The following is a 19,135-nucleotide window of genomic DNA, read 5'->3' as shown; positions in this document are numbered from 1 at the left end:
AGTTTCTGCGAAATTAACAATCACGATTCAACTTCAGTCGACGCAAATTTGAGGTTTAATATTTCCTATGAATCAAATACGAGCTTCATATTTTGAACCGAAAATTTGAGATGAAAATAGAATTCAATGTTAATTGAACGAAGTGAGGGGTAATTGAACGAAAAAGAAAACTCAGAAGAAGAAAAAGTCTGAGGAAGGAGATGAAAGGGATGAGAGGAAAAGACGAAAACCATTAAAGAGAAAATGAGGAGTTGTTGGGGTTTTTTTCCAGATTTTTTTTGGAGGGAATGAGTTAACCATGATTAACTCTAATTAGGTTAATTTGGTAGAAATTATTAAAATAATGTTAGATTAGAGAGTTTCTAAATTATTAATGCTATTTTAGAGAAAGTGATAAAAGTTTTGTTACCAGTCGAGGTCCAAAAGTGACACTTATTTATGAACGGAGGGAGTATTATTTTTATAACAAAAAAGTGAAATATTATATCGCATGTTCTTTTACCGTAGTGTCATGTTCTTTTGCTTATGCACATATGTTCTTTTGGTGCACCATTCTCTATGTGTACCACGGTCCATAGTCCACGAATTGGAGGATTCCTCTTACTATTCCCGCACTACTAAAGAGTCTAACCCGTTAAGTCGCTAACCTGGGTCGGGTGGACTCACGATGGTCCAAAAAGGCCCTGAAATGTATAAGCAGCTCAAAATACACCGAAGCTATAATAAGCACACAAAAAAAAAAGAAAAAGAAAAAAGCCATTTGGTGGCACACTTGACTGCACCAAAAATGGAGTGCGCGGCAAATGGAAGAGGCACTCGTTGCGTAGGTCCACCAGTAAGACGGTGTGCTCGTTGCGGTGCTGTAGCCTATTGTTCACTCTCTCACCAGGTTACCACTCTCTCTCCTCCTTTTAATCTTCATCATCGTCGTCCTGTAATTAGGGTTTGGTTTTTGGTTGATTTTACAATCTGATATTTCTTTTCATGTTTTGGTTGTCCTGTTTTTGTTGGGTATTTCATAAATGTTGAATTTATTTATTTATAACTGTGATACTTTGGTGGTTGATTGAGAAATATATGATGGGTAATGATCATATGAAAGAATTAATTATTTTGAATTTGTATGATATTTTGAACTGCGGATTATACTGCTGTGGAGCATATTTGGGTGTAAACTTAAGAACTCTTTAACAGGTTTTGTTTCATTTCGGAGTTAGGATGTTTTAAAACTTGTGGCAGAGTAAGCAATCTGTTTTGCTTCAGCATTGGATAAGTCTGATTAAAATGTTTGAGTTTGTTTCGTTCTCAAACTCCGACTTTCTCCTATAAATCAATGATGCTTCTTGTCCTGATTAGCCAGTTTTTGGTTCTCATCAAAGACACATGTAGCTCCTACCTAGCTCTGAAATGCATATACAGGGAAAGGTTTCATTTTCCCTTGTAACTTTGTGAGCTTTCAGAAATGATTACTCACTCTCCTCATGTAGCTTTTGGCTTATTTATGGTCATTCATACATCAACAATGAAGGGGATTCCAGATTTTTATAGGTTTGGCCACTGTTACCTGATTCGCTAGTATGATACTGGGCACAGTTACGCAATCCGCTACCTAATTTGCTAAATCAGACCAAAATTATACAATTTTCATGTATTGGCTTTTTCGGTTCGCGGGGTGATTAAAGAATTAGGTAACACTGAGTTTGGCAGTGGTGAGAGGGCTGAATAGACTGATATATTTTTTGAAGGAAAAATTAGCGTAGGTACACCGAACTATTGGTGACCCAACATTTATGATATAATTGATAAGCCTCAGGAACTCATTCTGTAAAGTGAATTATGGTTATTGATAATGTATTGACATTCAGATTCCTGGAGGTTGGTTTCTTGCTGTGGAAACAATCGTTGCAATATTGGTTGTTTTAGTTGTGCACTAGTCACGTTATAGGATCCAACCTTTAATCAGGAAATACGCCGTATTATATTTTAATATTTCTGCCATTGAAATATTTGTTTCAGATTTCTCATTGGAGTGATCACAAGGAAGAATGTGAAAGGTTAGAGGAACAAATGAGAGATGCTGACATATTGAACACATTTCCATTCACATTTTGTGAAGAAGCTACACTTCAGGTACCATTTATGTGTTTACACACTGTTATGTGTATATAACAGTGGCTTTATGAAGCTTTACTTGTCTCCTTATCTGTGGTGTTTGTTGATGCATGTAGATTTTGGAAGAAGAGGAGAGTAGATGTGCGTTTCTGTCAAGGAGGAGCCTTCATAAGATAGGAATGTGGTCATGTGAATGCTCTTGTGGGGTTTCCAACATCTGTCCCAATTTCCCAGCGTATGTTCATCCCTTTGCTCCTATGATATCCGAAATAATGTATTTTTCACTTGATTGTGATTGAAACTATTGCAATTTCACCACTAAAAAAATTCATTTGAATCCGCTTTCATAGGTTGATCAAGTGTTGGAACCTTTCAAGCACATTGGTTCCTTGTGGTGGTAATACTTTCTGCTTGTCTCTAGTACCTGATAGGGGTGTTTGTCTGTCCAAAACTTGTTTGGACTGGGGACTGAGAGAACTGAAATATCAGAACCCCCTTGAGTTGGCTATGCTTTTCGTAACAAGACTTTGAAGTTTCAAAGTTGTTGTGATTTTTTCGTTCGTGTGTATGGGGAAAGGGGGATGAGTGGCTTGGAGGAGAGTTAGGGAAAAGTATCCTCTGTACCTGCTAAGTTCACTCATGTTCACAAATTCAACCAGTAATAGTTCTCTAGTGTGTCCAAGACCTCCATGTCTTCCTGTTTTTTTTAATAAGCACCTATTTTGGAAGCGATCACCCTCTTTACCGGTTTAGTACCAAAAATAATTTAAATGACCGTCGCTGATGGTTTTGGAGTATAGAGAAGCAAGATTCCGAAAGGGCCATAGTCAAATGAGTTCAAGCTCACAAATTTTATCATCGTTTCACCATTTCAAACTTCCAGCAATCCTACATTGTCTTTTGGTTTGCGTTTGCTCCTCAGAAATCCGAAGTCGGAGATCTTTTCCTCCTAATTCAAGATTCAGGGTTGTTGGTACGAACCAAAGTTTGCTTATTAAGGGTTATTTCTCCTAGCAGTTGACATGTTTCCTCTCTGCGGCTGACTTCCAGTGATTCCAGTCAACAGACTCAACACCTGCCTTTAGGCCAAACTAATGGCAGGCCTACCTAGGCCAGCTTTTTCCTGCCGGGTTTGACCCCTGAACTTGTGGCAAGGATTTAGACAAGTCATAGAGGCAACACACAAGGCTAAAAGTATATTTTTCTCAGAGGTTGGATAGCTGACCATTTAGTTGGGTTTGCTGGTCGATTGGTGATGAGAATTTTCTGGCAAGAGATTTTACGTTGAAATTAATCAAATTATCTATCTTGTTTTATGGGATGGTATAAACTATAAAGATATAACATTTACATTTTAAATCAGGTACAAGTGACTAATATTTGAGTACTTTGTAGAAAAATATAAGATGGAGTTCATATGTCTAAGGTCTCTTGGTTTTACCCCTGCAGGAAATTCTACTTGCACATTGCTAATTTTGCTATAAGCTTTAAGAATTTAGGCTATTAGGTTTAAAATTTCACGTGTTAAGACTTCAGATTTTTTCTTTGAAGAAGAAGAGGTGTTGAGGGTGGGGGAGGGGACCCTGATTCAAAATGCAGTATGTGCCTTCCAACTCCTGCTTTAGGATGTCTACCTTGGTTAGATTAGGGTGATAACCTGATAACAAGTATACCTAAGCTTGAGCTTAGGGTAGTTCGGCTCCTTGCTCAAGATCACTACTTCACTAGTTGCAGCAACTGAAACCCAAGCTCTAATTGAGTTTGAGCTTGTCAAGTTTGGATACATCAGGCTTGGTTCACAACCTCTCATTGAGGAATTAATCCTTCTAATTACAATATTCCTCTAGTTTTTTTGATATATTTTTTTGTAAAAAACAACTTTCCGACTTCTTCAATAATCACAACATTTAGTGAAATGAAATCTACTACCTCCGTTCTTGAAAGTTCTTTACGCCTTGGTATATGTGTCCAAAGTATGAAAACTTTGACCGTAAATTCATACTATTATATACATCAAAATTTTATCATGTAAAATCTTGTTAAATTGGTCTCGGTATATATTTTCAGAAAGTCAACTTTTTATATTTTTTTCACATACGAAATTGGATCTATTAGTGGTTAAATATTAAAGCGGAGTCCGTGCAAATAGTAAGTGTAAAGAACTTTAAAGAACGGAGGTAGTATATTGAAACTCATAAGGTATTTCTCGTTTATTCTATTAAGTTTGAAAGACAAGCTTGATAGCTTCATTATCTTCCCTAGTTTAGATCTTTCACATTGGTTATACTTAATAGTTAATAGTTTCCTTTTTTTAGTAAGTCTGCTGATTTGTGAAGTCTTAGAAGGAGACCGTTGAACCTTGATTACATCATTTACCCCCCCTCCCCCCTCCCCGAAATAAAAATGGCAAAAAAATTTAAACATCTTTCAAAGTGTGACTAGTACAATTTTCTACTAGGAATCACTGGCTGGAAAACGGTTTTGAGTATAGTCCAGTCTTTTCTCGAAAGACAAATTAATTCCAGCCCTCACTTTGGTTTTAAAATTATAAACACCCTTGTGCCAACTCTTAGACTTATTAACTTGTACGGGACATGTTTTATGACATCTGATGCAGACCCTATATCTCCATTGTCAAAGCAGTTAAGCTGTTGGAAGGAATACTATGAATGGAGATCCATCACGTTGGATTCACCCATTGCTTTGCTGCTTCAATGGGTACGGTTGTGTGAAATGTCTTTTTAATCCTTCTTTTGCGGTGAATACAGTTTACCTCGTCTTTTCATAGGACGTAGTTCTGGAGGGAAATTGCTGTATGCCTTATTTCATTTATGACTTTTAACAGTTTATATCATATGTCTTTTACTTTCATTAATCCTTCTTCTGCAGTGAATGTAGTTTACCTCGTCTTTTTCATAGGACATAGCTCTGGAGGGAGATTGCTGTATGCTGCATTTCATTTATGACTATATCAGTTTATATTATGATAAAGAAACTTTTTTTTGGCTTCAACTAAGCCTCCAAACACGTAAACAAATTGTGAAATGTTTTTGACATATGTGCATGTGAAACCTGGTAGTTTCGTTTGGATAGGACGTATTTTACTTTGCATGGAAAATTTGCAACACTTTTTATAAAAAGGTGAATGTCACCTGGATTGATTTGGCTCCTAAGTTTTTCAAATAACCTGGTGTAATGGTATGGTTTCCTAATTACTATCTTTGTTTTAAATTATTTTTCATTTATGTTATCATGTAAAACTTTTGCTACTAATAGTTGTGGGGAAAATAATCTTGAATCATAATGGCCTTGTTCGGTAAAAGGCTTTAAGCCAACTTTTCAATTTATTTTTAACTTTAGTTTTGGTAAAAGGAATTTTCAATTGACTATATGAAAAAGGTAATCTTAGCATCTTATTGGCAAGTTTTATAGCCAAAAAATGGAGAAGCTGGTCATATAGTTATTAGGTAGTTATTTTTCTGAATTGGAAGGGTACATACAAGGCCAGAAAATAATCTACAGTCTAATTTCACTAAAACAATACTATCCTGAAGTCTTGTTTTCTTTACGAGTCTAATACTCCTAGAAATACTTATGACAATCACAAAACCTTTAACATACAGGTAAAATTACAGAAGAAGTACAAAACTAACACCACTTTTCTTAGACTTCCAAGTTGCAATTATTACCCTTTCTTTAGTTCTGAATTATTATCTGTATGCTGCATGGGGTATGTTTGCGATTTGAAAATTTAATAATAAGACAAAGTTCATTGCTCTGCTCAAGAAGATGCAAACAAATACATGTGAATTGCTCATATGCTTATTTGTGCTGAATGCTCTTAGGCTAAAATGCGACATATTATCAGTTTACATTTCCATACTGGTATTCTTTGGAGTTATTTGTTGTTAGTATCGTTTTTTTTACCAATGCTCTCTTGTTTATGGCAGCCCCTTACAATTTACCATGCTTTCCAACTTAATGCTGGCAGAGTGCGTAGTGTAAATGGTGGTAAAGACATCAACATTCACTATCTTGGTATGTATTTGTCTTGTGTAATTTTATGGCCTTCATCTTTATCTCAGGACTGTCGGGAAATGTGTTGTTATTCAGGATTATACAAGATCACATTTTGTCTCTTTCTTTCCAATAATGTAAGAGCAGGAATAGATTTTACGTGTCAAACTGTTTAGACATAGTTAGGTCCCCGTATTAAATGTGTGCAAAGGGGCAGTGTGGACTTGTTCTATTTAAGTAACAACAATTTATTTTTGATAATGCTACGTCTTATTGTTGATAGTTCATGGAATCCCTTCTCTTAACCTTTACGTGCTTCCTTTTTCTCCTTACTAGAGTTACTACTATCCTCTTCCCGGATTTAGTTGAAAGTCCAGAGTCCCCTTTATGTTCGATTGTAGCGCATACTACTGTTTAAATGAGTTTATCACATTTTCTTCCTCTAACATGTTAATAGTATTCGTCCAGAAGTTTGTTATGTTTCTTTAGCACTGAAAGGGCTTTAGAATTAGATTTTGTATCTATTGCTTGATCTCTTATCAACACTTGAGGAAGTTGTCTGTGATTGGACGGTTGGGCCTGTGTGTTGGTTTTAGCAATGAGAAGGTGGTCAATAAGAAGATGCCTGGTATATGGTATTTTCAGCAATTTTCTGGTTTGTTGATGAAATAAAAGGTCTCACCTTATACAAATAATTTCTATAAATTTCACCATTGTGATTAATTGCAAGCTTACTCTTACCGGCACATGAAAAACATGTGCATTATGATTTGTGACAGTGAGAAATAAGGGTGACCTTTACAGCCATTTGAAATATAAAAAAAGTAGGTTTGTCTACTTCTTGATGTTTCCACTACTCCACTTTCACCTGGGTCCATCAAACTGAAAAATCATCTCCCTTAGCTTATGTTGACTCCTTACCCAACTTCAGTCTTTAAGAAAGATCGGATCTTAGTCTGGGGGTATTTTCTCGCGAGCTGGCTCTTTTCTTACTTGTCAATACAAACTACACAAGTGTGTTGTTACAATTTTTTTTGGATACATTCAATCATTTTAGCTCTTGGTACACTTGGAAGAAAGATAGCCACATGCTTGTTTGTATCATTCCAGGTCTTGTAGGAGTATAAGTAAAGTCTGAACAGTTATAAAGCTTCCTCAAGTTCCACCTTTATTGTATCTTTTAAAAGCTAATCTATTCTTATCGATGGGTGCAAGGACATCCATAAAGCTATCAGCGGTTTCTTTCTAGGGAGAGAGAGATAGAGCCTCTGATTTCTTCCTGTATGGTAACTGATCCTACATTCTGTATGAGACGTAATCCAACTGTATGGTACCTAATGAGTGTAACGTTAAGAAGCATCATTAAATCATGGAGGTTATGATCGATGACTCGTAATTGTTTATTTCCTGATTATATATATATTTGCATCACTTCTGAAACCAGCTCACACGCAAGAAATTGTCTATTGGATTTCTTTGTTTGATTCTTTAACAATGTATGTATATTGGCAATTTTTTGCTTTGCTGTTCAGCTTCTTTTTGTTGGCACCAACTTTTTCTTTGATTAACTATTCAACTGCAACACTACATTCTGCAGGACCTGATAAGGAGCTTTTCCAACTTGCGGTCTTTGGAGAATTGCTTGCACTTTTCCCAGACTATAATGTGCATATAGATTTTGTTGGACCGGCTGTTCCAGAGTATAGGTCAGTTACTTCTGAATAGTTTTCTGATACTGCTTTGGGTTTTGCCTTGCAGTGAAAACATTTTACAGGCTAGTTCCTGTGAAGGGGGTTTTGGGCAAATTTTAAGGTTAACCACCATTAAGGTTGGGTTGACTTTACGCGTGGGGGTTGGGGAGCTACCCTTGACACACTTGGAATCCAAAACGTATTCTCTTGGTTGCTTGTTTTCTCAAACTTAAAATGCTTATGGGTTTGTGACAAAGATGTCTATAGATAACAACAAAAAGTTATCCAAACACAAATGAATAAGTTTGTTTTGTTACCTTAGTTTTAGGCTTTTTTTTGGGTGTGAATGAGCCACAAGAGCAATATAAATTACAAATGGGGGCGGGTAATTCGAACCTGAGACCTATCTCCTACACAGGCCCTCGGTTTTAACCACTAGGCCAAGACCTCATTGGTTGGCTTGTGATAGGATTTAAACAAGAGATTATGATCTAATTTTCATCCAGTCATGCCATGTTATCATGATGTTCACCATTCTGTGTTCCATTTTGTATATTATTTCCTTGCAGTGACCTTAGTTCAATTGTTTTCCCTTATGAACTTTACTTGACACTTAAGAGTATTAGTGGGCTAATGTGAGTATTAGTGGGCTAATGTGAGTATCAGTTTTCTTACTGGTTGTAACTTGTAACTGTTGTTTTCATTTTAAATTTTTTTATATTACAAATCCGACTCCCCACATTTGAGGATTCCTGTTTGTGACTTATTTTGCCTTTAAATCTGCAGGGATGGTGAAAAGATCAATCTCCATACTTATGTACACTGTGACGACAGAGATTGCAAGTGCAAGGTGCCCAGTGAGACTACTAGTAGTACTGTGGTGACATTGCAGCTTTTTAAAGGTTTCTATCATGACCGGTTTAGGGATCTAATAAAGGTCTTAACTTCCACTATTTACCTTTTTATATGTATCTATTTGAGATGCTGGTAGGATTTATTAGTTCATATTGTAGATGTGAAGGGAATGGGCACAATTTTAATATTATCACTGTTTGATCTCCAGGATTCGTTACCACATCTGATCATTGCTCCAAATGCTGGTGTTGCTGCTTATCCAAGCTGGATGGAAACAATTGTAAGCCTTTTAATACTACTTTAAGAATCTCTTTATATCCTGTAGTGTCCCTATATGAAGATAAGAAATTGCTTTACCTGAATCTTCAATGGCGAATTTCTCAGGAGTTGATTCGTGGGCTGAAAACACCTGCAGTTTTTACAGACTACTGTGAAGAAGCTGCTCATCTAGCTGCTCGCTGTCTGAGCAGCACAACGAGCTGCCAGCTGGCACTTCCTGTAAGTAGACGTACTTGCTCATCTTCATCTTCATCTTCATCTTCATCTTCTACGAAGAAGATGTCAAACATTTAACAGGTGCTCTTTATGTATTTGCAGATACAGTTAAATCCATTCAGGCAACCGATGGCAGTAGAAGACACTGCATTGCATCTCCCTTGCTATTCTAATTGTTTCCTGTTTGGGATATGACCTCATTTAACATCAAAAGGAAAATAAGCCCTTTCATTACATTGGATGATCAATTAAGATGCCTAATCCCGTTAGATAGGAACATGACAACATGTTGGATTTCCGAAGGTCTATGTTTGACCCAAATTTTTCCAAACAAGCAATCAAATTTTGTTCATCTAATTCGTTTTGAAATTTTGGATCAGACTTTTTCCTTTGAATGGATTGGTTGGGATAACTAAGCTTTTAAGAAAATATAGATAGGTTATGTTTTCCAGCATCAGAATTGCATTGGTATTTAGAGTAGTAATGATACTATTCGATGCCAGACTTCTAAGTAGCTAACTAAATCAACACACGTTATTAGAGTTGGTGGAACTAACCTTGTGAACTAGAAGTACATGGCCGAGCCCCATCAGTTGCAAAATGTTCGAGAGTGATTCAAACGTAGACTTGTATAGGTAGGGTGGTTAACCAGATATGGTCATTTTTCCCATAGCGCAAGAAAATCTTCTTAAATAAGCTTATCTAATAAAAAAAATAATCAGGTAATAGTGACAAGTGGCAGAAATCTTTACCAGTGAATTAAATATATTGCTTGGATGTTTATTGAATTATCTTGTATTTGTATTCAAAATATGAATCATTTGATCCATTTGCGTTGACTTTTTCATAATTTCAGTTTTTTTTTTCTTTAGATCAGATTGGATAGATTCAAATTTAGAAAAAAAGTGATCCCTAATTTGAATTTCTTTGTAATTTTTTTTTTTTTTTTTGAAATATAGTGTAAAGTATTTTGTGATATTTTCTACAATGACTTGGACTCGGAGTCAAAAAAAGCGCATCATCATCTATAAAGTTCTAATTTGGCAAATCCAACTGTTTCCTCAAAATTAATAAAAATAAAATAAAATTCTAATCAATTAATCAATTCCAACTAACTCCCAGTTTTCATTTAAAAAATAAAATAAAATAAAATAAACTAACGAACTCAGTTGAATAATACCCACCGAAATCATCCACACACGTCTTCTCTTTCTCTTTCTCTTTCTCTTTCTCTTTCTCTCTCCCCCAATTCCACAGATGGATCGATAACAACAACCCCAAATTTGTCTCTCAAGTTCTCTCTCACCTCAAATTCCCATTCATTTACTTCCGAAAAACCCTAATTTACAGTATGATTCAAACCAAAAAACCCCAATTAGCTCTGCTGTTCATAATTTTTCTAGGGTTAGGGTTTAATTTGAATTTGGGCGATGCATTAAAGGTTCCCTTTAGGGTTAACGATGTTCTTCCAGTTTTACCACGCCAAATTTCATGGCCTGTACTTAATAATCTTCACAGTGCGGTTGATTTGCTGCCTTCTTTCGTGGGTTCGATTTCTCCCCAAAATAATGAGTCAATTCAATGGAAAGGGGCTTGCTTTTATGAGAATACTGCTCGCCTTGAGTTCACTGATTCCGGCGATAAGGGCTTGGGTGGTGGTCTTCTTCACCTTAAGGTATTATTTCATGGCAAAATAACGTGTCGATCAGTGTTATTAATGATTGCATTTTTTATTGTGTTTCTTGACCATAATTTGTTATTGGGTGGGTCTGATTTTTGTATATAAGCTGTTTGATTGCATAATTTGGGTCAAATTTTTAGATTGGTTGTTATGCAGTTCAGTTTTCTGACATTTTTGTGTTCATATTGAAGTATAATATAGATTGGTGACTTGGTGTTTTGGGTGGAAATCTTTCATCTTTTTGCTTGATCATGAAACAAAACAGTCTATGTACTCTGCAGTTTGCTAACATCATACATAAACTGATAATCACGAACAGTTCGGCATTAACAAGAGAGGGAAATAGAATAGCAAATAGCAGAATGTACGTAGGAAGAAGCTATATATAACAAGGCAAATAATTACTTATTATAAAATAGGAAAAGCAATCCCATTATCCTATTTAGTGGACAACACACTAACTACCCTAACACAAAAAGCCTAAGCAACTAACGCATGCTCATAAGTAATAGGAAGTTAGGAACTAACTAACCACTAATTTAAAGCATTTATTCCAACATTCGGAAGTCCGGGTTCGTATTGGATTCATAATTAGTGATAAAATTTCCATGTTGTTTGCTGGATGAAGATTCTTGAACTATTATCAATATTCTGCTGTTTTTTTTGATAAGCTATCAGCTAAGTTTCTTGACTATATTCCTGTGTTGACCTCCTTACCTGGTTTTTTGCAGACATCTTCAGCCCACAGTTATACCTGTATGGATCTTTATGTTTTTGCAACTCCCTACAGGGTTACTTGGGATTATTACTTTGCCTCAAGTGAGCATACGCTCAAGATAGATTCTTGGGAGGAAGCTGCTGAGCTGGAATATGTATGGTTTAGTTCTAGTCTGTTTTGTTTAATGTTTGTATCTAATGTCGGGACAAACAATTAACTTTCTGACTGGCCATGGAGCAGGTAAAACAACACGGTATTTCTGTGTTCCTAATGCCATCTGGAATGCTGGGGACTTTCCTTTCTTTGGTGGACGTTTTGCCTCTATTTTCTGACTCTGTTTGGGGTCAGCATGCTAACTTAGCTTTTCTTGAGAAGCACATGGGTGCAACATTTAAGAAGCGTCCTCTACCTTGGCAGACGATTATTAATCCTGAGGATGTCCATTCTGGTGACTTTATTGCTGTTTCAAAGATTCGTGGTCGTTGGGGTGGATTTGAGACACTAGAGAAATGGGTCACCGGGGCATTTGCTGGTCATACGGCTGTTTGCCTAAAAGATGAGCAGGGTAATCTTTGGGTTGGTGAATCAGGCCATGAGAATGAAAAGGTATCTAAATTACTTGTGAATATTTAGAGAAGAATCTTGAAAGTAATGCTAGTTTGTTCCTTATATCCAAGGTTTGGGTTTACTCATTCAGTCATTTGCTATTGCAGGGTGAAGAAGTTATTGCGATCATTCCATGGGATGAATGGTGGAGACTTGCGTTGATGGACAATTCCAACCCACAGATAGGTTTGCTGCCCTTGCATCCCGATGTGCGTGCAAAATTCAACTCTACTGCTGCTTGGGAATTTGCACGAAGCATGTCAGGAAAACCATATGGTTACCATAACATGATATTTAGTTGGATTGATACCATAGGCGACAACTTTCCACCTCCTCTTGATGCTCACTTGGTATACCTCTAGTCCGTGTTATATCTTTTTTGCTATCTTTGATAAGATTTTTTTTGATTTGCTTCTTTTTATTCCTTTATAATTTTCATATGTATGTCTAGCAACAAAACATGTTTGAAGTTGGCGTTAGTGAAATGAAGTATTTAGTCCCGGATTTGAATTTTATTGTCATATGATCTATTTAACTATAGGGGGGGTGGCTCATTCAGTCTCTGTCTATAATGCTGCAGGTCATTTCTGTCATGTCTATGTGGACTAGAGTACAGCCAGCATATGCAGCAAATATGTGGAACGAGGCTTTAAATAAGAGACTTGGAACTGAGGTATGCATGTCAAGCACCGTTCCCCTCTCTTTCTAAATTTCTTGACCCAAAACTATGTTTTTTGCCATTAGATGAGTTAACTGTTTTTGTTCTTACTGGAGTCGGAAGTAAAATAGATTAAAACAGAGTACAAAGGCAGTAGTAATAGCGTATTTTCCTCTTGATGCCTATACTGCTCTATGATCTTTGATGTACATTGCTTTGGTCAATAACTTGTACCCTGGTCGTTATAATACCAGGCATAAATACAACACACCCATCCTTTTAGGACACACAGCTGATGTTTAAATTGCAGTAAATACGGACTACTTTCCTAGTTAGTTTCCAGGTTTTGGTTCAAGATGGGGAGATTGTTCTGGAATTATTTTAATTTTCCATCTCACTAGAGGTGATTTCAATTGGTGACTTTCTTTTATGTTCTGACCTGCTTCTCAATGTAGCTTTCACAATATCAGATGTCTTTTCCTAAGGAGTCTTATCGTAGGTTCCAACTGTGACAAAGCTTCTGCTTGATATTCTTTTGGGTTAGATTTTTTATAAAAAAGTAAAGAAGCATGTGTATACAGCAGACTGAATATTTGACAGTGGCTACAATTGACTAACTGGAAAACTAGAAGTCTTTGCTTTTCTGCATGAAACTGGAGTGGAACAACCTTATCGGCTTCTATCCTTTACTCACTATCTTTTTGCTGACAGTAATGGCTATGTATCATTTTCTTGGTCGCTATAATGTATTGTCCGAAATTTCATTCAGGGCTTGGACTTGTATGAAATCCTATTGGAGATTGAGAAACGAGGCATTGCATTTGAGAAATTGTTAACCATCCCAGAGCAAGATGAATGGATATACAGTGATGGTAAATCCACAACATGTGTTGCCTTCATCCTTGCAATGTATAAAGAGGCTGGAGTCTTTCATCCTTTTTATGATTCTATTCAAGTAACAGAGTTCACAGTAAGTACTACTATTTCTCTATCCAAATATTTTTGTTTTTTTTTAAAATTATTATACCTCCCTGTTTTGGTTACCGTATTTCAACATGGACGTATCATTAAAACTGCAGATCCGCGATGCATATATGCTGAAAATATTCGAGAGCAACACAACACGGTTGCCGAGGTGGTGTAACAATGAGAAAGGGAAGGTTCCATTTTGCCAGATTCTCGGGGAGTATCACATGGAGCTGCCCGAATATAACACCATAGAGCCATATGCAAACATGAATGAAAATTGTCCGTCCTTGCCTCCACATTATCAGAGGCCTTTAAAATGTTGATGGTTGTTTAGGATATGTTGTTTGTTATCTATGTACCACGTTCCAAAATGTTGTGGAGCATTATATAAGCAACAATTTGCCGCATTTTGTAATTTGTATATATGTATGAGACAGTCATCTATTGTATATAGTACGAGTAGTTGTTGCTTTTGGAGAATCGGTTGTAAACTTGTAATGAAAAATACATATACACTTGACAAATTATAGTTATTTCCATCAATCCATCACGAAACTAAAAACTTGCCAGAATATAAAGTTTTTGAACATTGTGGTGTAATTAAATTAGATGATAGTTAAGTGTAGAGAGTTGAGTATTACCTTTTGCCAGGATTATACGCGCAAGAACAGAACATAACTACGTTTATACAACTGTTAATACAGTATATCATAACTACTACGTATCAGAATACAACTGTTTTCTTGAGTTGAAACATAATTACCTAACGGTAATATTTGATACAGCTGTTTCCACTCCTCAAAAAATTAAATTAAAATACCAACTCTTTCCATAATAGAACATATTAGATTTTAGGAAAGTATTCCTAAAACGAATGAGATAAATGGAAAATACATTACAACAATTTTTGTTTCAAACAACATCATTTTTTTTTTAAGGTAAAAATTAGTTTATTGAAAAAAATAGTCATACGACATCTACAATAGAAATAAAAACTAACAAATACAAAATAATTTGGATCAAATAAAATTCTAATCCGGCAAAACCACGATCATATAAATGAGATATGACTCGATCACGAAAGATCAAAATTCTTCATTCAAGCTAGCAATAACTCGATCATACAAAACAACAACTTGAATAACACAAGACTTATGAAGTACTTCGATAATAATCATACCTAATACGAGTAATACCTCCCACCATCGGAATATCGTGGAATAAACACTTACTAAATATAAAGATAAGCAGTTGCTAATAAGTAATAACCCCAAATGTCAATTAACAAAAGTACAACTTTCCCAACATAGAAACCTACATTACAAAATTGTTAAGGCATGAGGGTGTACCATAGCTTCCATGAGCCTGTCCGCAGCTGATTGCTCGAGTATTTTCCTCATTCTTCAAACCAATCTTTCCCGCCAAAAAACGATGATCATCATCAAAACTCGTCCCATCAAAATTGATGTTATTCAAACAAAAGTCCATCATAAGATCATCATCACAGTCGTACTCTGCACCCTCCCACACCAGATTACTCCTCTGATGAGTCTGATCATCAACCAAATCCATATTTCCCGCCAAAATTTGATCATAATCAACATCAATCAAACTCATACTACCAGATTCATCACTAGTAATCATACTGTTAAAACTATCCATCACAAGATCAGAGTTGTTGGTACTACTATGAGAATCATACTGTGTACTCATCCACACCTGATTATTCCTCTCACCCACCAATTCTTTTCTTCCCGCCATAATATTATCTTCATCACCACCACCCATCACAAGATTAGAGTTGTCGATGATACTATGATTCTCGTACTGTGTACTCGCCCACATCTGATTATTCTTCTCATCAATGAAATCCATCTTTCCCGCCAAAATTTGAGCATCAACACCATTCACACCCGTAATATCGTTAATCATACCGTTAGATTGATAATGATATTCATATGTTGAATCCAACCACACCCGATTACTCCTTCCAACCAACAAACCCATATCAGGATCAGAACCCTTAAAACAATCCCACATAATCTTATGACTGAAATCAAGAGAATTGTTATTATTATTATTACAATTCAATCGTATCTGAGTAATTCTCTGATCCACCAAATTAATCTTTCCCTCCAAAACCCCTACAAAATCCATCAAACCCTCAAACCCTAATCGATCGATAAACTGATCCTCTGTTTCACATCGTTGCGTAGATGAAACACCCACATCTTCCTTGATTTGATGATCTGACGGCTGCAAATTAAGGGTTTTCTTGTTTTCGCGACGGTGATCATGTTTCTTACTGATGAGAAACTTGTTGATGATAGTGTCGGGATTAGAGTTAGAGCACCAGATCTCTGGGTTTTGTTGCGTTGGACCATATGAAATTAGAAGAACATCGACATTACAGAGAATAGAGAGTTCCTTTGCTTTCTTGAAAATTGTTCTACTCCTTTGATTGAGAGATGTTGCCTTCATATTTGTTTTATTTTCAGAAAGTGAAAAGAGAAGGAAAGGGTCAATCTCTATATAAAGGCTTCGGAGGGTTGGGTTGGACCAGTGGCGGTGCCAGGAAATCTGTGTTAAGGGTTCGAAAAATTAAAACATACGGAGTAAGTCATAGTTTCAGTGCAAAATGTACATTAGCAGATTTTACTAATTTTTTGTGTCCAAATAACAGGTTTTATACGTACCGTAGTACGTAAGATAAATAATATTTTATTAGAAAAAATTTCAAAGAAAACGAATAAAACAAAATCAATTTTATTTTCTAAAGCATTTGATAATTTTCAAAATTTTAAAGAAGTTTAGTAAAAGAATGTAGAAAAATTTGTATTGGTAAAAGTTTAAAACTATTGCTGAAGATGTGAGAAACAAAGTATTACTCCACCAAAACAAGAAAGGAAGAAAAATAAATCAAATGCCTAAAAATTCAACTCGCTGGGCTCGAACCCGCGCTCATACTCTGCGTCTTAGCTGCTCAAACCAATGCTCCAGATTTAATCCTCTGTCCATAATTAGCGCTAAAACGTACATATTGAATTTCTTTGTTCAGAAACTAGCTAATGTTTTTTTTTCCAGTATGGGTTCAGTTGAACCCACTGAACCCACACTGGAGCCGCCACTGGGTTGGACATACAGCTTCATGGAGGTAATATTGGACTCAGATTGTCAATGGTTGACTTTCCGTTAGTCGAAGGGTGTATTTATTTTTCAGACCTTGATGTAATTTTAGGTGACATTTTATCTTTTGAGTACCCAACTTAATTCTATTGTTTGATCGTCTTTTAGAAGGGATGGCAATGTTGTAGCGCCACCACTTTGCGAGACTAGTTTCTTTTGGTGTTGAACAAATTTGCGAAAATCATTGTCTTAGATTTCTTCTTATGTACTTATGGACGCTTTGTACCAAAATTAATGAACTAACTCATATTCCTCCTCAAAAAGAAAATATAAGGGAACTCATGAGGTTATACTATAAATCTATAATAGCCTCAACAACAATTGAAAATCATAGCATTAAATAAATAAATAAAATGTAATTTGAATTGAGTAGTACTCCCTCCGTCTCTTTTTGTTCTTTACGTTTGATATTTTTCACGCGTTTTAACGATTAATTAATTTGCATCTAAATTTCTCATTTTTTTTTATTTAAACAAGATAAATTACGTTTATTTATAATGTTTCCACATTTATCAAAATTCTGATATTGGAAAATGAGAAAAATTTAATGTCCCAATAGAAAAGTGTGAGAGATTAATTGACCTAATGAATTTAATGTCCCACCTTTTAATGGTGGCACATGTTCATAAAAAAATAAAACTTTATATGGCACATTTTATTAAAATTTGCAAATTACGAGTAGCTATAAATTTGCACCACGTGCATATAACACTATTATGTTTATTTTTATGTTAGGTAAAGGGTATGCGTATTACAATATTTCATTATTTAAATGTTTTTAAAAAAGATGATTTTAAAACAATTTTTAGTTGTTACACTGATGCGCATTACAATATTTCATTATTTAAATGCGTATTAAAAAATTCATTATACTTACAGACACACCAGGAATGACACTTGTCATCTCCTGGTGTGCCCTTGACTTTTATTTTATTTTATAGTATCTACTCCAATAAAGAAACTTTTAAAAAACTATATATTTCTAATTCGTTTCCTTCCATATGTTTACCACTCCAATAAAGAAACGTTTAAAAAACTTCAATTCCAAAACCCTACGCAGGCCTATGAAATGAAGTTGGTCTTTCATTTCTAATTCGTTTCCTTCCATATGTTTACCCCCCAAAAAAAAAATGTGTCAGTTTTTTTTTTTGAAAACTAATATTTTTATGTTTACTTTATGAGATTTATTATGAATACGAAAAAAATGAAGAAATTATACTTTTTCTTAAAATAAATGGTACTTTTTTTAAAAAGAATTGATACTTGTTTTAAAAGAAATGGTACATTTTTAAAATAAATTGTACTTGTTTTTTTCAAGAAATGGTACTTTCTTTCTCCAGTTTGTCACTTTCTCTCTCTGCTATCGTTTCCTTCCCTCTCTTATTTTTCTGTTCTAATTGTTGTGTTTTGTCATGAGGAACTACAAGCGGATATATATGTGTGGCAGAGAAAAAGACAAAATAGCAAAATGACAACAAAAATAAAAATAAAAATTGATGGCAATTTATTTTTTGAGATTTATTATGAATAAGAAAAAATGAAAATTTGGTATTTCTTAAAACAAATGGTACTTGTTTTAAAAGAAATGGTATTGATTTTTAAAGAAATGATGCTTGTTTCAAAAGGAATGGTACTTGTCTTTTTAAGAAATGGTACTTTTTTTAAAAAAAAATGGTACTTTTTTTTTAGGAAATTTTGTGAAACACTACCTTTAAGTTTGGTGGTTTTGTGAATTGCTACCTTATAAAAACTTTTTTTAATTTAACTACCTTATAAGTTGAGTTTGTTTGACAAACACTACCATTTGACGTTTTTCGTTAATGTTTTTCGTCGTGTATTTCTTCTATTCTTTTAAATATCTCTGTTCATTTATCATTTTGTGCATTTGCCATAATAAATAACCGTTGTAGTGGAGTCCAAAGACGTAAAACATTAACAAAAAACGGCAAATGGTAGTGTTAGTCAAACAAACCAAACTTATAAGGTAGTAAAATATAATTTCCTTTTTAAAAGGTAGCAATTCACAAAACCACCAAACTTAAAGGTAGTGTTTCACCAAATTTCCTTTTTTTAAAAATGGTACTTATTTTCTCTACTGTCATCTCTTTATCTCTTTACCTCTCTATTTTTTCTCATTCTCTCTCTTA

The 19,135-nt window shown here is 35.1% G+C and overlaps 2 protein-coding genes across 2 annotated transcripts; both read left to right on the top strand.

The window, feature by feature from the left end:
* Positions 1-716: 716 nt before the first annotated feature.
* LOC110789543 (uncharacterized) lies at positions 717-9,624 on the top strand. The gene is made up of 11 exons (XM_021994237.2): positions 717-889; positions 2,017-2,130; positions 2,229-2,347; positions 2,463-2,509; positions 4,730-4,830; positions 6,063-6,150; positions 7,727-7,835; positions 8,607-8,757; positions 8,884-8,955; positions 9,060-9,173; positions 9,273-9,624. Exons 1-11 carry the CDS (start codon positions 788-790, stop codon positions 9,363-9,365), a joined length of 1,110 nt encoding a protein of 369 aa, XP_021849929.2. The 5' UTR covers positions 717-787; the 3' UTR covers positions 9,366-9,624.
* A 709-nt stretch (positions 9,625-10,333) lies between these two features.
* Positions 10,334-14,282, top strand: LOC110789542 (uncharacterized). The gene is made up of 7 exons (XM_021994235.2): positions 10,334-10,845; positions 11,583-11,723; positions 11,810-12,175; positions 12,283-12,525; positions 12,756-12,848; positions 13,603-13,803; positions 13,913-14,282. Exons 1-7 carry the CDS (start codon positions 10,522-10,524, stop codon positions 14,123-14,125), a joined length of 1,581 nt encoding a protein of 526 aa, XP_021849927.2. The 5' UTR covers positions 10,334-10,521; the 3' UTR covers positions 14,126-14,282.
* The last annotated feature ends 4,853 nt before the right edge of the window (positions 14,283-19,135 follow it).

Source organism: Spinacia oleracea, chromosome 1 (assembly GCF_020520425.1).
Source record: "Spinacia oleracea cultivar Varoflay chromosome 1, BTI_SOV_V1, whole genome shotgun sequence".
Classification (NCBI taxonomy): domain Eukaryota; kingdom Viridiplantae; phylum Streptophyta; class Magnoliopsida; order Caryophyllales; family Amaranthaceae; genus Spinacia; species Spinacia oleracea.
The sequence above is the reverse complement of the archived record's forward strand: the minus strand, read 5'-3'. Positions and strand labels throughout refer to the sequence as shown.